General features: G+C 52.6%; 2 protein-coding genes across 4 annotated transcripts in view; one reads left to right on the top strand and one right to left on the bottom strand.

Annotated features, from left to right (window-relative positions):
- LOC132005996 (protein FAM187B-like) overlaps positions 1–4157 on the bottom strand; it is a 32006-nt gene extending 27849 nt beyond the window's left edge. The window contains exon 1 of the transcript XR_009400946.1: positions 3943–4157. The gene's annotated coding sequence lies outside the window, so the exon portion shown is untranslated. The remainder of the gene's footprint in view (positions 1–3942) is intronic.
- Positions 4158–4486: 329 nt separating this feature from the next.
- LSR (lipolysis stimulated lipoprotein receptor) lies at positions 4487–18906 on the top strand. 3 transcript variants are annotated; one of them, XM_059383574.1, is made up of 10 exons: positions 4487–4577; positions 6395–6739; positions 11658–11777; positions 13924–13980; positions 14521–14667; positions 17191–17352; positions 17505–17564; positions 17664–17795; positions 18054–18682; positions 18773–18906. In XM_059383574.1, the coding sequence occupies exons 2-10, from the start codon at positions 6484–6486 to the stop codon at positions 18806–18808; spliced, it is 1599 nt and encodes a 532-aa protein (XP_059239557.1). In that variant the 5' UTR covers positions 4487–4577; positions 6395–6483; the 3' UTR covers positions 18809–18906. The 3 variants fall into 3 exon arrangements, with proteins under 3 accessions (XP_059239557.1, XP_059239554.1, XP_059239556.1); XM_059383571.1 differs by lacking the exon at positions 4487–4577 and adding an exon at positions 4852–5207; XM_059383573.1 differs by lacking the exons at positions 4487–4577; positions 13924–13980 and adding an exon at positions 4856–5207.
- The last annotated feature ends 158 nt before the right edge of the window (positions 18907–19064 follow it).

Raw genomic sequence — 19064 nt, 5'->3', positions numbered from 1 at the left:
CCCTGAGATCATGACCTGAGCCGAAGGCAGCGGCTTAACCCACTGAGCCACCCAGGCGCCCCTATTTTCACCTTTTTGAGGAACCTCCATGCTGTTTTCCAGAGTAGTTGCACCAGCTTGCATTCCCACCAACAGTGTAGGAAGGTTCCCCTTTCTCTGCATCCTCGCCAGCATCTGTCATTTCCTGACTTGTTTATTTTAGCCATTCTGACTGGTGTGAGGTGGTATCTCATTGTGGCTTTGATTTGTAGTTCCCTGATGTCAAGTAATATGGAGTACTTTTTCATGTGTCTGTTGGCCACTTGGATATCTCCTTTGCAGAAATGTCTGTTTATGAAGGACAGTAGTTATTAATAAATTTTCAACAGAGCAAGAAGGTATAACCAATATATTTATACACCTATAAAAAGACCCTCAAAATGTGGATAGAGTTGCACAAAGAAATAGGTAGTTCAACAATAACGGTTGGAAACTTCAATATTCTACTTTCAACAATGGATAGAACAAACAGGTAGTAAGTAAGGAAATGAAAGACTTGAACAATACAATAAAGCAACCAGCCCTGATAGAAATATACAAAACACTCTACCCAACAAGAAAATACAAGTGCACATGAGACATTTTCCAGAATATACCATGTGTTAGGCCATCAACTAAGTCTCAGTAGATTTAAAAAAATAGATATGAATCAAACTGTCTTCTCTGATCACAGTGCAATTACGTAAGAAATCAATAACAGAAGAAACAGAAAATTTACAACTGTGGAAATTAAACATTCTTAAACAATGAGTCAAAAAATCACAAGGAAAATTAGAAAATACTTAGAGATAAATGAAAATGCAATATACCAAAACTTGTGGGATGCAGCAGAGAGTAATTTATAGCTTTTAATGCCTATATTTTTAAAAATCTTAAATTAGTTACCTGACATCATACCTTAAGGAACTAGAAAAAGAAGACAAAACTGAACTCACAACTAGCAAAAGGAAGGAAATAATGAAGAGTAGACCAGAGACAAATAAAATAGAGAATAGGGAAAAAAAGAAAAATAACAAAATCATAAGTTTTTTTTTTTTAATATCAACAAAATTGACAGACCTTTGACTAGATTGACAAAGAACAAAAGACAGAAGACACAAATAACTAAAATCAGAAATGAAAGCAGGGACATTTCTATTGACCCTACAGAATAAAAAGGATTACAAGAGAATACTAGAAACAACTAGATGCCAAGAAATTAGATAACCTAGAAGAAATGGGCATATTCCTTGAAACATACAATTTACCTAAGCCAACTCAAAAAGAAATAGAAAATCTCAATAGATATATAACAAGAAAGAGATTGAAGCAGTAATTAAAAACCTCCCAGCAAAGAAAAGCCCAGGAACAGATGACTTCACAGATTAACCAAATATTTAAAGAAGAATTAACATCAATCCTTCTAAAAAACTGAAGAGGGGGAAAACACTTCCTAACACCCTCATTCTATGTAGCCCGCACTATCCTGATACCAAAGCCAGATAAAGACATCAGAAGAAAAGAAAATTACAGACCCAAGTTCCTCATGAATATAGATGCAAAAATCACAACAAAATATTAGCAATGCAAATCCAACAGCATATTAAAAGACTACTCACCATGACCAAGTGGAATTTATCCAAGAATATAAGGGTGGTTCAACATAAGAAAGCTAATAAAAGTAATACATCACATTAATAGAATAAGGAAAAGAGGGGCATCTGGGGGGCTCAGTTGGTTAAGCATCTGCCTTCGGTTCAGGTCATGATCTCAGGGCCTGGGATAGAGCCTCAGGTCGGGCTCCCTGCTTGGAGGGGAGCCTGCTTCTGCACTTCTAACTCCCCCAACCCCACACTCATGTTCTCTCTCTCTCTCAAATAAACAAATAAAATCTTTTTTAAAATTTTTAAAAAATTTTTTTAAGAATTTTTAAAAAGAATGAAAGGCAAAGAAACACAATTATCTCAATTGACAGGGAAAAGACATTTGACAAAATCCAACATCCTTTACTAACAAAAACTCTGTGAAAACCAAGAATAGAGGGAAAATTCTCAACCTGATAAAGGGTATTACGGAAAATCCACAGCTAACGTCACACTCAGTGGGGAAAGATTGAATACTTTCCCTCTAAGGTCAGGAGGATGCCTACTTGCACTGTTGCTTTTCAACACTGTATTAGAAATCCTAGCACAGCAATCAGACAAAAAAAAGAAGAGGATCCATTCATCCAAATTGGAGATAGGTAAAGTTAATAAACTTGAGTCTCATGTAGGGCTCCCTGCTCAGCAGGGAGAGCCTACTTCTCCCTCTCCCTCTGCCCCTCCCCCCGGGGATTGTGCTCTCTCTCACATGCATGTACTCTCTCCCACGCTTTCTCAAATAAATACAATCTTTAACACAACCACAACCACAACCAAAAGGTGGAAACAACACAAGTGTCTAACAATAGATAAACGGATACACAAAATGTGGCATATACGTACAATGAAATATACTATTCAGCCATAAAACGGGAGGAAACTTCCATTGTGATATATCCTAAAACATGCACGAACCTTGAAAACATGACATGAATGAGCCAGCATCATGAGCACATTATGAAGGCGCACATGCGATTGCGTCTTTCCACAAGGTCAGCTCTGTTCAATCATAAAGCAAAGTTAAACCACAACTCTAAAGCGGGTTCAGGATTCCAAACCCGATGACAACTCACCACACAATTGAACTTGGCTTCTTACACAGCGCACAGAGCAGGACCGAAGACAAGTCACACAACATAGTGGAGATGCAGTCTCAGTCTGGTCCGGGTCAGCTCTCTGCATTCACAGCTTCTGATGGTCAAGTGGGGAAGGATCTCAGTTATGTTCAGAGATCAATCAGGCAGAGGCTTTGAGGGGCAACTGCCTTTTTTTTTTTTTTTTTTTTTTTTTTTAATTTATTTGACAGACAGATTACAAGTAGGCAGAGAGAGAGAAGAGGAAGCAGGCGCCCTGCTGAGCAGGAAGCCAATGTGGGGGGCTCGATCCCAAGACCCTGGGACCATGACCTGAGCCTAAGGCAGAGGCTTTAACCCACTGAGTCACCCAGGTGAGGGGCAGCTGCCTTTTTTAAGTGGTCAGACATAAAGGGGTCAGGTTTGAAGAGTCAGAGTTTACTGGCCCAAATCCTTCCCTTTTCAAACGGATTGAATCAGTTTTTGGTCTTTGCAGACCTCTGGTTCTGTTCCTTATCAGTTCTGGGGTGTTGGGTGACATTGGTCCCAGGAGTATCCCCTAGCTGTGGTACCTTCCTGTTTGAGTCATCACTTGACACAGGCTTCAGCTTGGCCTGAGCCTCCATTTTGCTCTCTACAGTCAGACATAACAAATGTTACATCTTTCCATTTATATGAGGTACTCAGATTAGGCAACTTGGTAAAGAAAGTAGAAAAGAGGTTATCAAGGGCTGGTGCAGGTAGAAATGGGGAGTTATTGTTAAGTTGATAGAATTCATGTAGGGGAGGATTAGGTAAGTCTGTGAATGTAATTAAAAACGCCACTGAATTGTGCACTTACAAGTGGCTAAATGTTAAGTTATAATGGTATGTGTTTTTTACACCCCTCCCCCCACACACACACAAGAGGTGAGGGAGGGACGTGAAAGAGTTGACATTTTAGAAGAAATGACCTTTAGGTAAATCCCTGAAGGAGATGGAAGGTCATATGGCCACTTGCAGGAAGGATGTGCGGGCAGAGGGAGTAGTAAGGGGAAAAGACATTCCAGAACCGGGCGGGGGTTGGGGGGGGCGCACCAGTGTGGCTGAAGTTGAGTGAGCCGGGGGAGAAGGAAAGGAGGGGCGGTGAGAGAGGGCTCAGGGCACTATAGTTTGGCTTCTGGGAAAGGGAGCGCCGCAGGAAGATTTGGAGCAGATGTACGTGATCTGACCTGAATTCTAACAGGATGCTGCCGAACAAAGCATCCCTGGGCACTGCACCGGCCACCAGCGGCCAGTTCGCGTCCTCCAGAGAATCTCTCAGAAAAGGCGTCTAGGACTTCCCAGGAGGCGCTTCCCCTCGCCGCCTTCGGGGGGCAGAAGAACCCCGCTGAACGCCCCGCGTTTCGGCGCCTCGACGTGCCCCGCCCTAAGGCGCAGGTGGCCCTGGCCCCGGCAATCCTTGTGCGGAAACCTATTCCTACTTACGCGCCTCCACTCGGCCCCTTTAAGAACCAAAGAGCCCCGAGCGAGGGATGCCCGGGGGCTGAACCGCGACTATGGAAGGGGCGGGGGAAGGCGGGGAAAACTTCCGAAAGTTTCCTGGGCCTGATTCCCCTCCGGCGTCCCTAACAGGGCAGAGCTTCCTTTCCGGAAACTTCAGTAGGTTCTTGCAAGTCGTCTAAGTGGAAGGCACCAGAGGCCCGTAGCTACTCGGCGCCCCCGGACGGTAGCCTCTGCCAACCCAAAGCTCGCTTAGACTCGCCCCTCCCCGCAGGGAGTACCTAGGCGGGTCCATCGCCAGCCCGGGAGAGGGGTGTGAGCAGAGCGGAGACAGGTGCAAGGAGGGACCCGCCCCCCGCAACAGGTGAATCACCCCATTTGGGCCTCGGTTCCCGTGAGTCACACTCTGCTAGGCTCACCCGGGGAGGAGAGGGCGGGACAAGATACCCAGTCTGCACGCGCCCTCCCGGCCTGCTGGTCACTTGGTTCCGACCCTTGGGGCCGGAGCGCACCTGGGTCAGCCCACTTCCGGGGAGGGAGGTGGAGGAGCCCCTCCCCGCCGCCCACCCCCTGGCCCAGCCCTCTGCTCTCACCAGTGTACCTGGGTCGATCCATTCCCAAGAGTGCACAGGGGGTGGAGTGGCTCGGAGAGCCACAGTGGGTCAGGCAAGTTTCCCCCCGAAAGCTGGAGGGGTGCTCCTCATCCACGTTATTTCCTCTCATTAAAGTCCCGGAACAGGGCAAAGTGGTCTTGGAATAGGGACAAGGAACGGAAGCGGGAAGGGGAGGAGCACGCACCCCTCCCAGCCTTGGTGCTTGCCGCGCCCCCTACCCTCTCGGTACCAAGTAGGGGACGCGCGGGCTGGACGCGCCCAGACGGCGGCGATGGCGCCGGTGGCCCGCGGGCTTTCTATGTGGATGGGCCCCAATCCGGCCTTTCAGGGCTGGGGCGCGGCCTTTTTCGTGTGGCTTTTTCTCACCACCTTGTGCACAGGTACGGAGAGCGGGGCCTCTGGTGCGGCGGAACGGCGGGATGGCACTATAGAAGGGGGATGGATGGAGTTCTACACCGCCGAGCTGGCTGAAGAGCTGGGGCAGGGGGAGAGCCGAGATTAGGATTTCCTGATCCCCAGGGTCTCGGGAAATCCCTTGGGTGCCAGAGGGAGGGAAAGTCCCCATTGGAGTCAGGGAGCGCTCCCCCGCCCTTGTTCAGAGATAGCAGGAAGTGAAACTCCCTGGACCGCGAACCCTGGAGCGGCAAGGAGAATAGGACCCTTTGTGGTGTAGGGGTGAATGACCACCCGATCACTTGGCAAGGCCGGGATGGGGACTTGGGCGCACCCCAAGATTTCTAAGTCTTGGGTAGCGGGGATCGGGTACTCGAGGGCTGGATCAGACGTTTCCTGGAGAGAGTTCAAGAAACCATGCCCAGGCCTCAGGTGGGTGTAGAACTGGGGAGTCCCCAGCCCCCAGCCCCACCCATGTCCCGAAGTATCTGCTTAAGGGTCTGGTGGGATGGACGTATGGACTTGGTGTGAAACCATCCTGTTGGCAAGCTTTCACCTGGCTCGGATGTTTGTTTGTTTGGATGGGGTTGTGGAGGGGACTTTATCTCTCCCCAAGCGCTTGTTGTGTTCCTTTGAGATGGCTTTGGGGAGGATGAGGTGGGACGCTGCTGGAGCATTAGGGGAGCTTTACCTACTCCATGGCAAAACAGTTCAGTGAAACAATTCCACAATTCAGCGCCCACCACCGCACCCCATCCACAAAGCCCCGCATAACTTGGGACCTGTACTGGTTGTTTTTGCGATTGGGCCTTGAGTGTGGGCGGCTTTGTGGCGGTCATTTGTGTCTTCCTGTACAGGCCACAGAGGGAGGTACTTTCCATGAAAGAATGGCTAAGGGAAGAGGGAGCTGGGTTCAGACGCCACAGTCTGGGAAGAAGGATGGACGGGATGTTCCAAGAAATCTGGCTGTGTGACCTTGTACTTGCCACTTTAGCCCCATGGGTCTAGAAAATGGGCACGATTATCAGAGCTTACCTCTCCGGTTCCAGGGATTAAGAAACAATGTGTGCTAGGCACTCTGTAAAGCCATTATTACACTAGTAAATGTCAAGCGGGCAGCACTCATTCCTGCTGCAGCTCACAGAGGCCCTGGTAACTCTCTTCTCGCCCTCAGCCCCGGCCAGCGCCATCCAGGTGACGGTGTCAGACCCCTACCACGTGGTGATCCTATTCCAGCCCGTGACCCTGCCCTGCACCTACCAAATGACCACGACCCCTACGGCGCCCATCGTCATCTGGAAATACAAGTCTTTCTGCCGGGACCGCATCGCCGATGCCTTCTCCCCGGCCAGTGCTGACAACCAGCTCAGTGCCCAGCTGGCAGCGGGCAACCCAGGCTACAACCCCTATGTGGAGTGCCAGGACAGCGTGCGCACTGTCAGGGTCGTGGCCACCAAGCAGGGCAATGCTGTGACCCTGGGAGACTACTACCAGGGCCGGAGGATCACCATCACAGGAAGTATGTTGGGCAGGGCAGGGGGGTCGGAAGGGGCGGGGCTTGCTGGGGTGGTGGTGCTGGCTCCGTTGTACCTTTGCCTGGTGTTCCCACCGGGCAGCTCTTGAGCACCAGTGCCTGAAAGGATTGATGAAGGGAGGTTTCCTTCCTTATATCCATCCATTCATGCATCTATGCTTTATTGAACAGCAAAGATTTATTGAGCCCCTAAGATAGGCAGGCGCTCTTTGAAGCTGGAAATAGAGCAGTAGACGCATTCATCAAATCCTCTCCCTCCTGGAGCTTGCATTCCAGGCAGGGAGGCGAACAAGATAACACACGCTGTCAAGTGCTTGGAACATAAAATTGGGTAATGAAGAGAAGGAGGTGTTCTCTAATAATAGGAATACCAGCACCAAGAAGTAAAATTTATGTAAGGAACAACTTAAAAAGGGCCTCCTCTGGGCCAGGCTCTCATCCAGGTTAGACCACACAGTAATGGTGTGAGTAGATTCTGTTGTCATTTTATAGAGGTCCAGAGAGGTAAAGCGACTTGTGCTGGGTCGCAAAGCTAGGAACAGGGCTAGGATGCTAAGTTAAGTGGCTGTCTAGGCACACAGATAGGCAGGGGCTGGAGCTGGGATTTGAACCCAGGCGGACCTCAGAAGACATGTACTTAGCTGTAACACTGAGAGTTAATAAGTGCCTACTGGGACGAAGGGGGAGGTGAGGAGTCATTCATTCATTCTTCTGGTATTTATCCAGCATCTCCTAAGTGTCAGGAGCTTTGGTGCTGGGGATGTATGTGGTGATCAAGACAGCCAAGGTCCCTTCCCCCAAGAAGGTGACATTCTAGTGAGGCAGGCTATAAACAGGCAGATAAAGAGAGAGTTTCAAGGAGGACTGAGTGCTACCAAGAAAGCCAGCTAGGACCAGGTGCTATGTGGAATGATGACTCTGGGGTGCACACTTCCAGATCTTTCGCAAATGTGATTTTAGAAGGACCAGACCCTAAAGAATCTTGAGGAAGGTGATGGGCTGCAGTGGGCGAGTGATGAACCCTTAACCCAATTAATGGATTTAGCCTTTCACTGGGATTAGAGTATTAATCTTGGGGATGGGGACAGAGCGGGGAAGGGATCGGCCCCTTACAGACCCCAAGGGACCAGGCAGGCCATGGAGCACAATCCCTCACTCCATCTAGAGACAGTGGACAAAAGACTGGCTTCCAGGGACCCAGCCTTTTAATCGTGTTTGGGGGAGGGACTGGACCTGCTTGCCCCTCATTTTCCTGAGAAGTTCAGCCCAAAGCATCTTGCTGTTTGGTGGTCAGAGAGCTTCTCGGGGCTTCAGCCTGTACAGGCCCCTCTCCTAGAGCCCTGTGACCTCTCGGGCCTGGACAGGCATGACAGCCCAACAGCCGGTCAGGACAACCTGAAAAACCGAGAGTGCCCTTGAAGGCTGGCTGAAATCATGCCTCCTCTGCTGAGTCTAAAATTCTAGAGTGACCCCCAGGCTCTCCTGGCAGTAGACTCTCCGTGTTCCAGAGGCCCCCAGCTTTCGGTGATCAAGCTGCCTTGAAGTGCTCTTGTGTTTGATACAGGCCATAATTTGTAAATATCCATTGTGTGTACGTCCTGTCAGGAAGCCTGGGAGCCGAGAGAGCTTCCTGCATTTCAGCTTTGAGCATGGAGAAAAGTGGATCTCCTTCTAGTATTCCTGGGTCACCATCTGTCCAGGTTTTAACCAAAAGCTGTCCTAGGCAAACTATAATGGTGTCCACGCTCAGTATCCATTCGTCCCTGCTCTGGGTGATGCGGAGTACTGGGATGCTTCTCCCTTGCCAGGCTGCTGGGGGCTCCTGGGACCCCTGAGATGAGGGTTGCCTCTGCTCTATGCAGATAAGGAAGCAGAGACCCAGAGCTGTAAAGAAGGCCCGGCATCTTCTCCTGGCACCTGAAACAATGAGGGCAATGCCCAGTCCAAGTGATGTCAGGACCAGACATAGGCCAGGAACAGGGTGTGCCTTGCAGGAAGGAGGTGGGCCCAGGCCTTAGAATTGATCAAAAGAAGCTGGAAGGCCATATTTTGTGTGGGTTTCGCAAACATTATGCAGGCCAAGCAAAACACACAGAGGCCTGGAGCCCAGATTTCAACTCCCGGCCTCTGAACTTTTGCAGGAGCAGGGGGTTCCCATCCAAGTCCTCTGCACTGTGCAGGGACCTGCCCCTGAGCTTTGGGGAGAGATGTGGTTGGAGTCTGACTTAAGGATATAGGTGGAAAATCAATGGGCCAGCAGGGTGTTACAGAGAAGCAGAAAGATTGGGGAGCATGTGGTTCTATGTTGTATGAGGGTTCGATGAAGGAGTGCATGGGTGGGGGACCGGACGCAGGGACAGCTCAGTACTCGGTGACTGGATGCATGACGCGGAGGGGAGTCACGTCCTCTGCCCCTTCACAGCTCCTCAGAAGGTCACCTTCCCACGAAGGTTTCTTCCAGTTCCCCCTGAAATTTGTACAACTCCCCACTCCGCTCTGGGACTTTCTCTCTGCCTTCCCTGATTGGTTTTCTCCATACTGCTTATCACCATGTGATATGTGATCTGTTGACATTTTTTTATTTGTCTTTCTCTCCCAGTTAGGATCTGAGCTCCGTAAGAACAGGGATTTATGTCAGCTTCTCAAATGTGCTGGGGGGTGGGGTGGGGGATCTCTATGTTTTTTTTTTCCTCTCTCTCTCTCAAATTCTTCCAAGAACCTTGTTTTTATAACTAGCAAACTGAGAGAAGTTTGAAAAATATTCATCATGACAATAACAAACTCATTATAGGTTGACATAAATTACATACTTTTTATGAAAAAGATAACCCTATTTTCCAGAACACAGCAAAAGACCTCAATGAAAAGTATGGCATTGCCTCAGCTTTATGTTTTTGCACATCTCCTTCAAATCTGCCTGAATAGGAAAAGGTGGATTCTCGAAGCTGCTCCTGCATTCAGCTCATGGTGATGGTACACACTAGGCTCTGGAAGACTTCAGGGCCCACTCATGAGAGTGTCCGTGAAAAAGGCAGATGACATCTTAGTATTACTATGATAATAACTTTGACCTCAAGGATGCTCCGAAAAGACCTGGGGGGCTCCGGGGCCATAGATCAGACTTCGAGAACCATTGTTCTCTAGTACACCACCAGGGGCCTCGGATACTGCCAGGAACGTAGGCTGCATTTGGGAATTACACGTTGAATATTGAATGAGTGTATCAGGTGCCTATTTGAATATAGCCACGTATGTGTCGAGAATGCTGGAACAGGTGGCAAGAGGGAAGGAAGGGGAGCATGAAGAGGGAAGGGGTCTACTTCCTGGTCCTGGCCAAGGTGTCCGTGTCAAGCACGGGGGTCTCGGCACTGGCCAAGAGAGACCAGATTCTGCTTGCATGGGGCCCGCATTCTCCCAGGTGGGAGGTCAGCCCCTCCGCTGGTGGACGCAGTTCAGCAGTCGGGTGGGGGTTATACTTGTAGGATGGAACCAGGCCTGTGAGCATCTGGGAACCAGTGCCGGCCAGAGGGAGTAGCACAAGCCCTGGCAGGTGTGGGCGCAGCATCTTGGGGGACAGTGAGGAGGCCAGTGTGTCTGGAGTCTGGTGAGCAAAGAACAGGGTTGAGGCCAGTGTGGTAACCAGTAGCCGGATCTTGCCAGGGGCCTTGCCGGCTGGGGTTAGATGCTTGGAATGGTAGAGGAAGACATTTGCAGAGGGTTTTTTTTTCTTTTTCCTTTCTTCTTTTTTTTTCTTTTAGAAAAAGACTGTGAGTGTGGGGGAGGGGCATAGTGAGAGAGAGAGAGAGAACACGCATGTGCCCGCACAGCCCAAGCAGACTCCCTGCTGAGCTTGCATCCTGACTGTGTCTTGATCTCAGGACCCTGAGATCACAACCTGAATCGAAATCAAGAGTCCAGTGCTTAACTGACTGACCCACCCAGGCACCCCAAGAGGTTTTTTCTGTAGACCTGAGGTCTTTCGAAGAAGGAAGAAGGCTCCCATTCTTTCATTCCCTCAGCAATGGACGGGTGCCCTGGTGGGTGCAGCCCGGTGCAGATAGAGGCGCACCCAGTTCCTGGCCTCCAAGCCCAGTGGGGAAGGGTGGTGGGTGCGAGGGGCTGGGAGGGAGGCAGGTTAGCCGGAGCCAGGGAGAAGGAGCCGCTGGGGAGCTCTGGGGGTGCTCACCTGGGCCTGTTCCCGTCTGCAGTCGCCCGAGGTCCCGCCCGCTCCCACATGAGTGGATGGCCAGAAGGATTTAACTAATTAAGGCCTGAGGAGCAGAGAGGAAACCGGATGTGCTGACTTTCATTACTGCCCTAATTGATGGGCTCCTCACCCGCCTGAGCGTCCCAAGCCCTGGGCCTGACCTGGAATGTGGGGCTGATGACTTGGGAGCTGGGGCGGCCCTTGGCTCCCTCTCACAGCCACTCTTTCCCATGCCTGGGCAGCACCTGGTTTTGGAATCTGGCCTGTTTATGTCTGCCTCACCACCCAGGCCCCTTGCCCTGGGGGCTACACCGATCTCTGGGGTGGTTCGTGTTGGGGGAGTTAGCTTTGCTGTGAGAAGGGGTACCACGATGGCTCTAGGTCTGCCGCCCAGGCTCTAGATCAGCCCCATTCAGGATTCTCTGCTGGGGCGGATTAGGTCATCTTGCCAGACCTCTTTTCTTATCTACAAGACAGGAAAGGTAACAGGACTCACCTCACAGACTTGCTGAAACACCCTATGTTAAATAAGTGTTTACAGCCGAGTCTAAAAAGTAGCCTGCCCTTGGTACAGATCATTGAATGCTCCCTCCGTCCATCTGCAGCCCCACTCTCCTGCCCCGTTCCTTTCTGATGTGCTCGTGGGGAGGCATCAGTCCTCCCCCTCGAGGTGTCCTCACCTCTGTCCTGTTGCAGATGCTGACCTGACCTTTGACCAGACAGGTTGGGGGGACAGTGGTGTGTATTACTGCTCCGTGGTCTCGGCCCAGGACCTCCAGGGGAACAATGAAGCCTATGCAGAACTCATCGTGTTGGGTGAGTTGGTTGGGCCGCAAGGGCCTGGGAAGGGGTTGGTGATGGGATCAGGGCCCCTTCTTCAGGCACCTCTGTACATCTGCCCTCTGCCCTTCCGCTCACTCTCTGCACTCTGTCGCCTGCTTCGCTCTCCTCTCATGGCACCACCAGTCACTGGGGCTTCTCTGCCCTGCACCCCAGGCAGGGAGCCTTCCCTCCAACATGTCAAATAAGCCAGAGCCAAGCTGAGAGTGGAGAGAATTGGGAGACTCTCCCTCTCCCCAGGCTCCTTTTTTAATAAAAATCCCCAAATTTTCAGAGGTAATTGGCAGTGAGTGGGGAGGGAAGATGGTGGGTCTCACTGAGGGGAGGCTGGACTCGCTTCCTGCCCCATCCTGGGGGCCGCAGCTCACACACATCCCTGGCCAAACTCAGGAACCTCACCCTCTGCCCTGAAGGGCTGGCATAGTGTGGCTGACACGGTGAGGCCACTGCCATGTGCTCAAGGGCAGGGTGGGATACCCACCAGCAGCCCTGCCCCGTCTGGCCTTGAGCCCCGCTGCCCCGTGTGGCTGGGATGCTGCCATTAGCCAGATGCTCTATTCTCAGCCAACACATATGGTCTTCGGCAACGCGTGCTGTATGGGTGCTGCTGGGTTGTACGTTGCCATCATCACATGCATGATGCAAGGAAACACATGTGTGAATGAGCACACATGATGATGGGGGGCGTGCACCAGGGTGTTCTGATCACGACAGAGCTCGTGTGTGGGTGATAGAATGCACGTAGCAGGGCCCTGGAGGACTCCGTGTGTGGCCACATGCACAGCCTACATCCGCAGTTCCCAAAACACAGCATCAGGACCTGCTTGACATTGTAAAAAATTCTTGAGGATCTCAGAGAGTTTATGTATACATTTTTGTGGATGTTGATAGTTGCTTAATGTTACAAATGGAGAGCAGGCGTTTTTTTTTGTTTTTTTTTGTTTTTTTTTTTTAAGATTTTATTTATTTGAGAGACAGTGAGAGAGCTTCAGAGAGGAGAAGGTCAGAGGGAGAAGCAGACTCCCGGTGGAGCTGGGAGCCGGATGCGGGACTCAATCCCAGCACTCCAGGATCATGACCTGAGCCAGAGGCAGTTGCTTAACCCACTGAGCTACCCAGGCGCCCTGAGCAGGTGATTTCTAAAGCACAAGGCACTCGAGCACACAATCCACTCTAATCAGAGCAGTGAGGTCACCCCTTCTCACAGAGCCTCTGAAACACCCATGGGAGAAGCAGCGCGAAAAAGGCAAACGGGACTTGGTGTTCCTCTGAAAGTGGTCTTGTCCTCCTGGGCAGGAAGGCGCTTTGGGAGCCCCTGCTTTGCATGCTAGAACCAGGGGCAGGTGGCGCAGAGAGGTGAGCCCTACTGGCTAGAGCTTTGCGGGCGTAGAGCCGGGTGTCCCCGTGATACAATGCTCACGGGATGCAGAGAACTGGGGGCACTTAAGGGGAGGCCCTAGGTGGGCCACGGAATTTGTGCGGGGGACAGAATGCGTGAAATGAGCTGGAACTCCGGGCCACACTGTGACTTGTATGGGCTGTCAGCACTTCTGCCTTCGTGGGCCTCTTCCCTCGTGTTAAAAAATCAGATGTTTTGTGATTGCATTGCTGCCAAGACCACTCGTTATTATGGAATCGATATTGCTATTTTTCTCCTTCAGATTTTGAAATAAAACGAAAACATTTTCTTGGGTCCTAGGGCACTGTGCCTACCCTGCCTGATGGAACAGGACTAGCCCTCTCACGGGAGATGGAGCCCTTGGGGGTGATAGGACCCGTGTATATGGAGAAGATGGGGTGCCCACACTTGAGGTTGAACCTTCAGAACCCACGGGATGTGTTCTGGAACACTTTGGGGTGACAGAATTCCCCAAGGCATGAGAGAGTGGGTGAATTGTGGGCCTGGAAGCCTTCTGGAAAACAGTACCTACATGGTTGAGGGCAGGGAGGAGAAGGAACCATGGAACCATGTGCTAGGACCCTCCTAGCCGCCCCCCCCCCACCCCCCGGCCACCGTTTCAGAACAGACCTTCACCCTGAAGAGCCTGGAATGAGGCTTCAGGGTAGGGGCGGGCTGGGCTGGCCCTTGCCAGCATAATCTGTCTTTCTTTTGTCCCTCCAGGCAGGACCTCGGGGGTGGCAGAGCTCTTACCTGGTTTTCAGGCGGGGCCTATGGAAGGTACGGGGTGGAGCCCCCCCCATCCTAAACCCCACTCTCTGTGTGGACCCCCACTAACCCCACCTGATTCCAACTCTGTGGCCTCTAGTGACCTGGCTATGGGGTTTGGGGTGGGCTGGGCTGGCTGCAGAGGGGCCTGGGGTGTAGACAGGGGGCTCCTGTTGACTGGTGCCTGTGGTGCTCTTCTAAAGGGTGGGATCTGGGCAGCTGGCTCTTTGTCCCTCCTGTCAGCTATATCCTGTTCTTGCTCCAGCCAGGTGACCTCTGGTTTTTCTGCCTGGCTGGAGGAGCCCCGTGCTTGCAGGTTCCCTGAATCCGGGACTGGCCTGGGAGTAGGGGGGGCTGCCTCTTTACTGCCGCGGCCCCTGCACTTGGCTGGAGAATCCAGCAGGGGTCGCAGCTTTCCCAGGAAGCTTCAAGAATCACCTTGCCCTCCCCCTGACTCTGCATCGCCCCTGAACAGGGACATGTTCCCTGTTCCCTCCCAAGCCTCCTGGGAGGAGGGCCTTCCTTCTCAGGGCCCGTTTCCTCTCTCTGCAGACTGGCTGTTCGTGGTCGTGGTCTGCTTGGCTGTGTTCCTCGTCTTCCTCCTCCTGGGCATCTGCTGGTGTCAGTGCTGCCCCCACACCTGCTGCTGCTACGTCAGGTGCCCTTGCTGCCCGGACAAGTGCTGCTGCCCGGAAGCCCGTAAGTGCCCCTCACGTGCCCACCCCTGCCTGCCTCCCCCTTGGGTTCCGGGGCAGGAGGTGGCCATGCACTGGCTTCCCAGGGCAGTGCCATCGGTCTGGAGGGTATGGGGTGATCAGCCTGGGAGAAAGTGGGCCAAGGAGGATCTTGCTGTCTTAGGTGATCATTTACTTCCAGCTTTGCATTCATTTTAAACTTTCACTTATTTTGAGGTGTTTTAAAAGCATCATTTATGCAGAAGGTGAGAAATTATCAAATAGTATACAACATCATTCACTGGGAAGTACAGCTTTTTTTTTTTTTTTCTTATTTATTTGAGAGAGAGTGGGGGTGGGATGGGCCAAAGGAGAGGAAGAAGCAGACTCCCTGCTGAGCAGGAAACCTGAGGCCAGGGGGGCTCCAACCCAGGACCCTGGGATCATGACCTGAGCAGAAGGCAGGTGCTTAACTGACTGAGCCACCCAGGCGCCCCAGTAAAGCTCCCTTTAAAAATAAACTCTTAAATGGAAAAGGTAAGAAAACAAAGTTTACAGCACTAATATAATCTATACAATTTTCAAATCCCACATCCACACAAGCACCCTGGTCTAAGGACATCTCTAGCATATCAGAGTAGGTCCCTGGGGGCTGGGCGTGGAAGTGAGACTGGAGATGAAGGGGAAAGAACAAACAGAACAGGGAAGGGGGAAGCAGAGGAGAAGGCGGGGTCTCCCTCTTGCCACTGCCCCCCACTTCCCCTCCTCAGGGATGGCTTTGTTGCCAGTTCCTCCCAGAGTGCCCGAGCAGGGCCACAACTCTGCTCAGTCCAAGAGGCTTTCAGGGTGAAATCCCAGGCAGCTGTCGTTGGCTTGGGCAGGTGGAGGCTGGAGGCCTGGCTGGGTGTTTCCCCCACTGGGAAGCCCAGGCAGTGGCTTCCCCTCGTGCTTCCGGCACTCAGTGCGGGGCTCGGCCCACTTAAGTGCTCCGCACCCTTGAGCTGTTGGCCATGTTACTGTCAGCACTGGTCGTGACCAAGGGCCAGGAAGCACATCAGAGCCATGCCTCAGCTACCACATGGCCTCAGACAAGCAGAGCTCCCTCTCCGAAATGGTTTCCTTCTTTATAGGGTTCCCACGTGGCGGTGTGAGCATTAGAGGAGGACGGTGTGCGAGCACCCAGCACAGGGCCGCCGCTCGATGCATACTGGCTAATTTCCTGAGCACTGAACACCCCAGTGGACCGCCCCGTCCCGCCAAGTGCTGCTGCCCTGGGAAAAATCCACTGTTCTCTGGAGGCGGATGCTGGCCCTCCTGTGTCTCTTGTCGTTTCTAGTTGAGGGCTTCAGCCTCAGGTGGTGGGCGCTGGTCTCAATCACAGGTGTGATCCCCACCCCAGGAGGGGGATCTGCAACCAAGTTTGCAGTTACCCCACTGATTAAGGCTGGGCCCAGGATGTCCAGTGTCTGTCCCAAGGCCATGCTCCTTCCATCCAGAGACCCTGATACCTCAAAGAGAGGACCCATTAACTCCCTGCCAGAGGCCCTGTTACTTTTGCCAGGGCCACAGCCCTGATGAGGCAGCTGGGAACAGCAACTCCCACAGCTTATAAAATGCCAGCTCCCCCGAGCTCCTGAGGGGGCCCCTCCTGGGGCTACTGAGCCCTAAGCCTCCTGCTTCCAAATTGAATCAGAAGAAGTAGCTTCCCCGGACTCCCATCTCCCTGTCACAATCCCAGGGAGGAAGCGACTTGCTCTGTCAGGCCCAGTGACTTTGACAGGAGAGCAGCCACCTAAACCCTGCCTCTTGCGGGAAGGAAGAGGGCAAGGAGGATTTGCCCTTGAGCTGTCAAGCCTAGCAGGCGGGGGTGGGCTGGCAGAGGGTGTGGCCCGGGGTTGGAAACACTAGAGGTACTTTGAGGAGTTGCTGGGCTGCTTGGCCGCAGGAAGTGAACGCTGAGGCTCCCACGCTTTTGCCTTGGAATGAGTCCCACTGCATCTGAGCCTAGAGAACCCAGCTGCCATGAGAGAGGAGTGGGCATGGGATTCCCCCTGCCCAGATGATGCATTTTCTGGAATGGTGGCCCAGCTGCCAAAGGGGAATACTGGAATCTGGTTGGAGGGTCCAGCACGTGGCTTTCTCTAAAGGGGCATCTTTGCTCCCTATTGCTCTGTAAGAACTCGGGCCAGGGTGGCCACCTCTCCTGATGGAGTGGTTAGAGAGCTGGGATTTTCGATAAAACCTCATCAAACGAGGGCAAACCATCATATAGTCAAACAACAATAGTGGCTAGCCAGGTGGGGCCATGGGCTGCTGGTGTGCAACCCCCGCTGCCCAAAAACTGTGAAAAAACACAAACAAGGTGTGAACCAATGAAGTCGATGGCCTGAGTCTCAGGAGCCCTCCAGAAACCAATCCAAGTGCCTAGGGAAACCCCATGGCTCAGGGGTTGGGAGGAAGGTGCAGGCACATGGCCCTCCTGACACTCTAACAGAGCAAAGGGTGGCATGGCTCCCAGCTGCTTTCTCATACTGTGTGTCCTCCCCAGTGTATGCTGCAGGCAAAGCAGCCACCTCAGGCGTCCCAAGCATCTACGCCCCCAGCACCTATGCTCACCTCTCCCCTGCCAAGACCCCGCCCCCACCAGCCATGATTCCCATGGGCCCCATCTACAATGGGTACCCTGGCGACTTCGACAGGAACAGCTCAGGTGAGGCCTTGAGTAGCTGGGAAGGGGCTGGGGCAGGGGTAGGCTGGGCATTTGGGCACTAAGGGGCCTGGAGCCAGAAGAAAGGGGATTGGAGGTTGGGTCTGGAGGGCTTTGCTCCATGCAGGCGGCCACTGACAGTCCAATTTCCCCAGTTGGCGGCCACAGCTCCCAGGTACCCCTGCTTCGTGACACAGACAGCAGTGTGACCTCTGGTGAGAACCAATTGTTACAAGGTTGGATGTGTCTTTATGGGAGGGGGCTGGGTCAGCATCTCTCCTCCTAAACTTATCACCTCCATCTCGTGTCCTTAGAAGTCCGCAGTGGCTACAGAATTCAGGCCAGCCAGCAGGACGACTCCATGCGGGTCCTATACTACATGGAGAAAGAGCTGGCCAACTTCGACCCTTCTCGACCTGGTGCCGCCAATGGCCGTGTAGAGCGGGGTGAGTGGGAGCCTTGTGGTTTGAGGGGTTTCTGAGTAAGGAGGGAGCAGCTCCAGGTATGCTTGCTGGAAATCCTGGACATAGTACCTCCTTTCCTACGGTGGCCACAGTGAGAAGTGTACAACACTCTGCATGTCAACACTTAAAAGATGAGAAGTCCAGGGCCCCCTAGAAAGTATATGAGCCAAGTGGGTGACTCTCCTGGGCCCTGGAGTTCCGGACCTCCCAGCAGTCAGTGATATCCCCCCTTCCCTACAGCCATGAGTGAAGTCACCTCCCTCCACGAGGACGACTGGAGATCCCGGCCTTCCCGAGGCCCTGCCCTTACCCCAATCCGGGATGAGGAATGGGGTCGTCACTCCCCTCGGAGTCCCAGACGGTGGGAGCAAGAGCCCCCTGTAGAGCGGCCAGGGAGTGGTTGGGGGGCCGGGCGGCCCCGTGCCCGATCTGTGGATGCTCTGGATGACCTCACCCGGCCGGGCTCTGCTGAATCTGGGAGGAGGTCTCCCCCAAGTAGGGGGAGGAGAGGTCAAGCCTATGGACCACCCAGAAGCCGAAGCCGAGATGACCTCTATGATCAAGATGACCCAAGGGAATTTCCACACTCCCGGGATCCCCACTATGATGACTTCAGATCTAGAGACCGCCCTCATGCTGACCCTAGGCCCCGCCATCACCGGTCCCGGGACCCTCGGGAGGATGGCCCCAGGTCTGGGGACCCCCAGTATGATGGGCGGCTACTGGAAGAGGCCTTGAGGAAAAAGGGGCCAGGTGAGAGGAGGAGACCTTACAGGGAGGAAAATGAGGAGGAGCCCTACTACCCTCCAGCACCTCCCCCTTACTCTGAGACGGACTCCCAGGCATCACGGGAAAGGAGGCTTAAAAAGGTGAGAACAACCCTTCCTGCTTTAAGACCCTTCCTGGATCCTCTCCTCCAGTCCTCCCCTGCTCACACCCATTTTCTTTCTCCCTTGCAGAACTTGGACCTGAGTCGGGAAAGCTTAATCGTCTGATCTCACGTTTTGTATGTACCTTTTGTACTTTTTTTTTAATTTGAGGGACTTATTGATGATCTGCCCTCTTAAGACTAATAAAACTTTCGATCACAAGGCTTGTGTCTAGAGGGTGGTGTTTCTTTTGCTGCACGAGGTGGGTAACCCGGCAGCTGCTGTGTCTATGGGTCTATGTGTGCGCGTTGCATGCCTGCGAGTCTGCAAAAGGCCGCGTGTCCAGCTTTCTCCCAGGACTTGCATCCTGGGCCAGGAGGAA

Source organism: Mustela nigripes, chromosome 17 (assembly GCF_022355385.1).
Source record: "Mustela nigripes isolate SB6536 chromosome 17, MUSNIG.SB6536, whole genome shotgun sequence".
In the NCBI taxonomy this organism is placed as follows: domain Eukaryota; kingdom Metazoa; phylum Chordata; class Mammalia; order Carnivora; family Mustelidae; genus Mustela; species Mustela nigripes.
The sequence above is the reverse complement of the archived record's forward strand: the minus strand, read 5'-3'. Positions and strand labels throughout refer to the sequence as shown.

What these genes read in the sequence shown, in the direction of transcription:
- LSR (XM_059383571.1), top strand. Translation starts at nt 5,099, where the DNA reads ATGGCGCCGGTGGCCCGCGGGCTTTCTATGTGGATGGGCCCCAATCCG. An exon ending in GAGGATCACCATCACAGGAA is followed by an intron (nt 6,740 to 11,657) that starts GTATGTTGGGCA and finishes GTCCTGTTGCAG; the next exon opens with ATGCTGACCTGACCTTTGAC. An exon ending in GTGCTGCTGCCCGGAAGCCC is followed by an intron (nt 14,668 to 17,190) that starts GTAAGTGCCCCT and finishes TGTCCTCCCCAG; the next exon opens with TGTATGCTGCAGGCAAAGCA.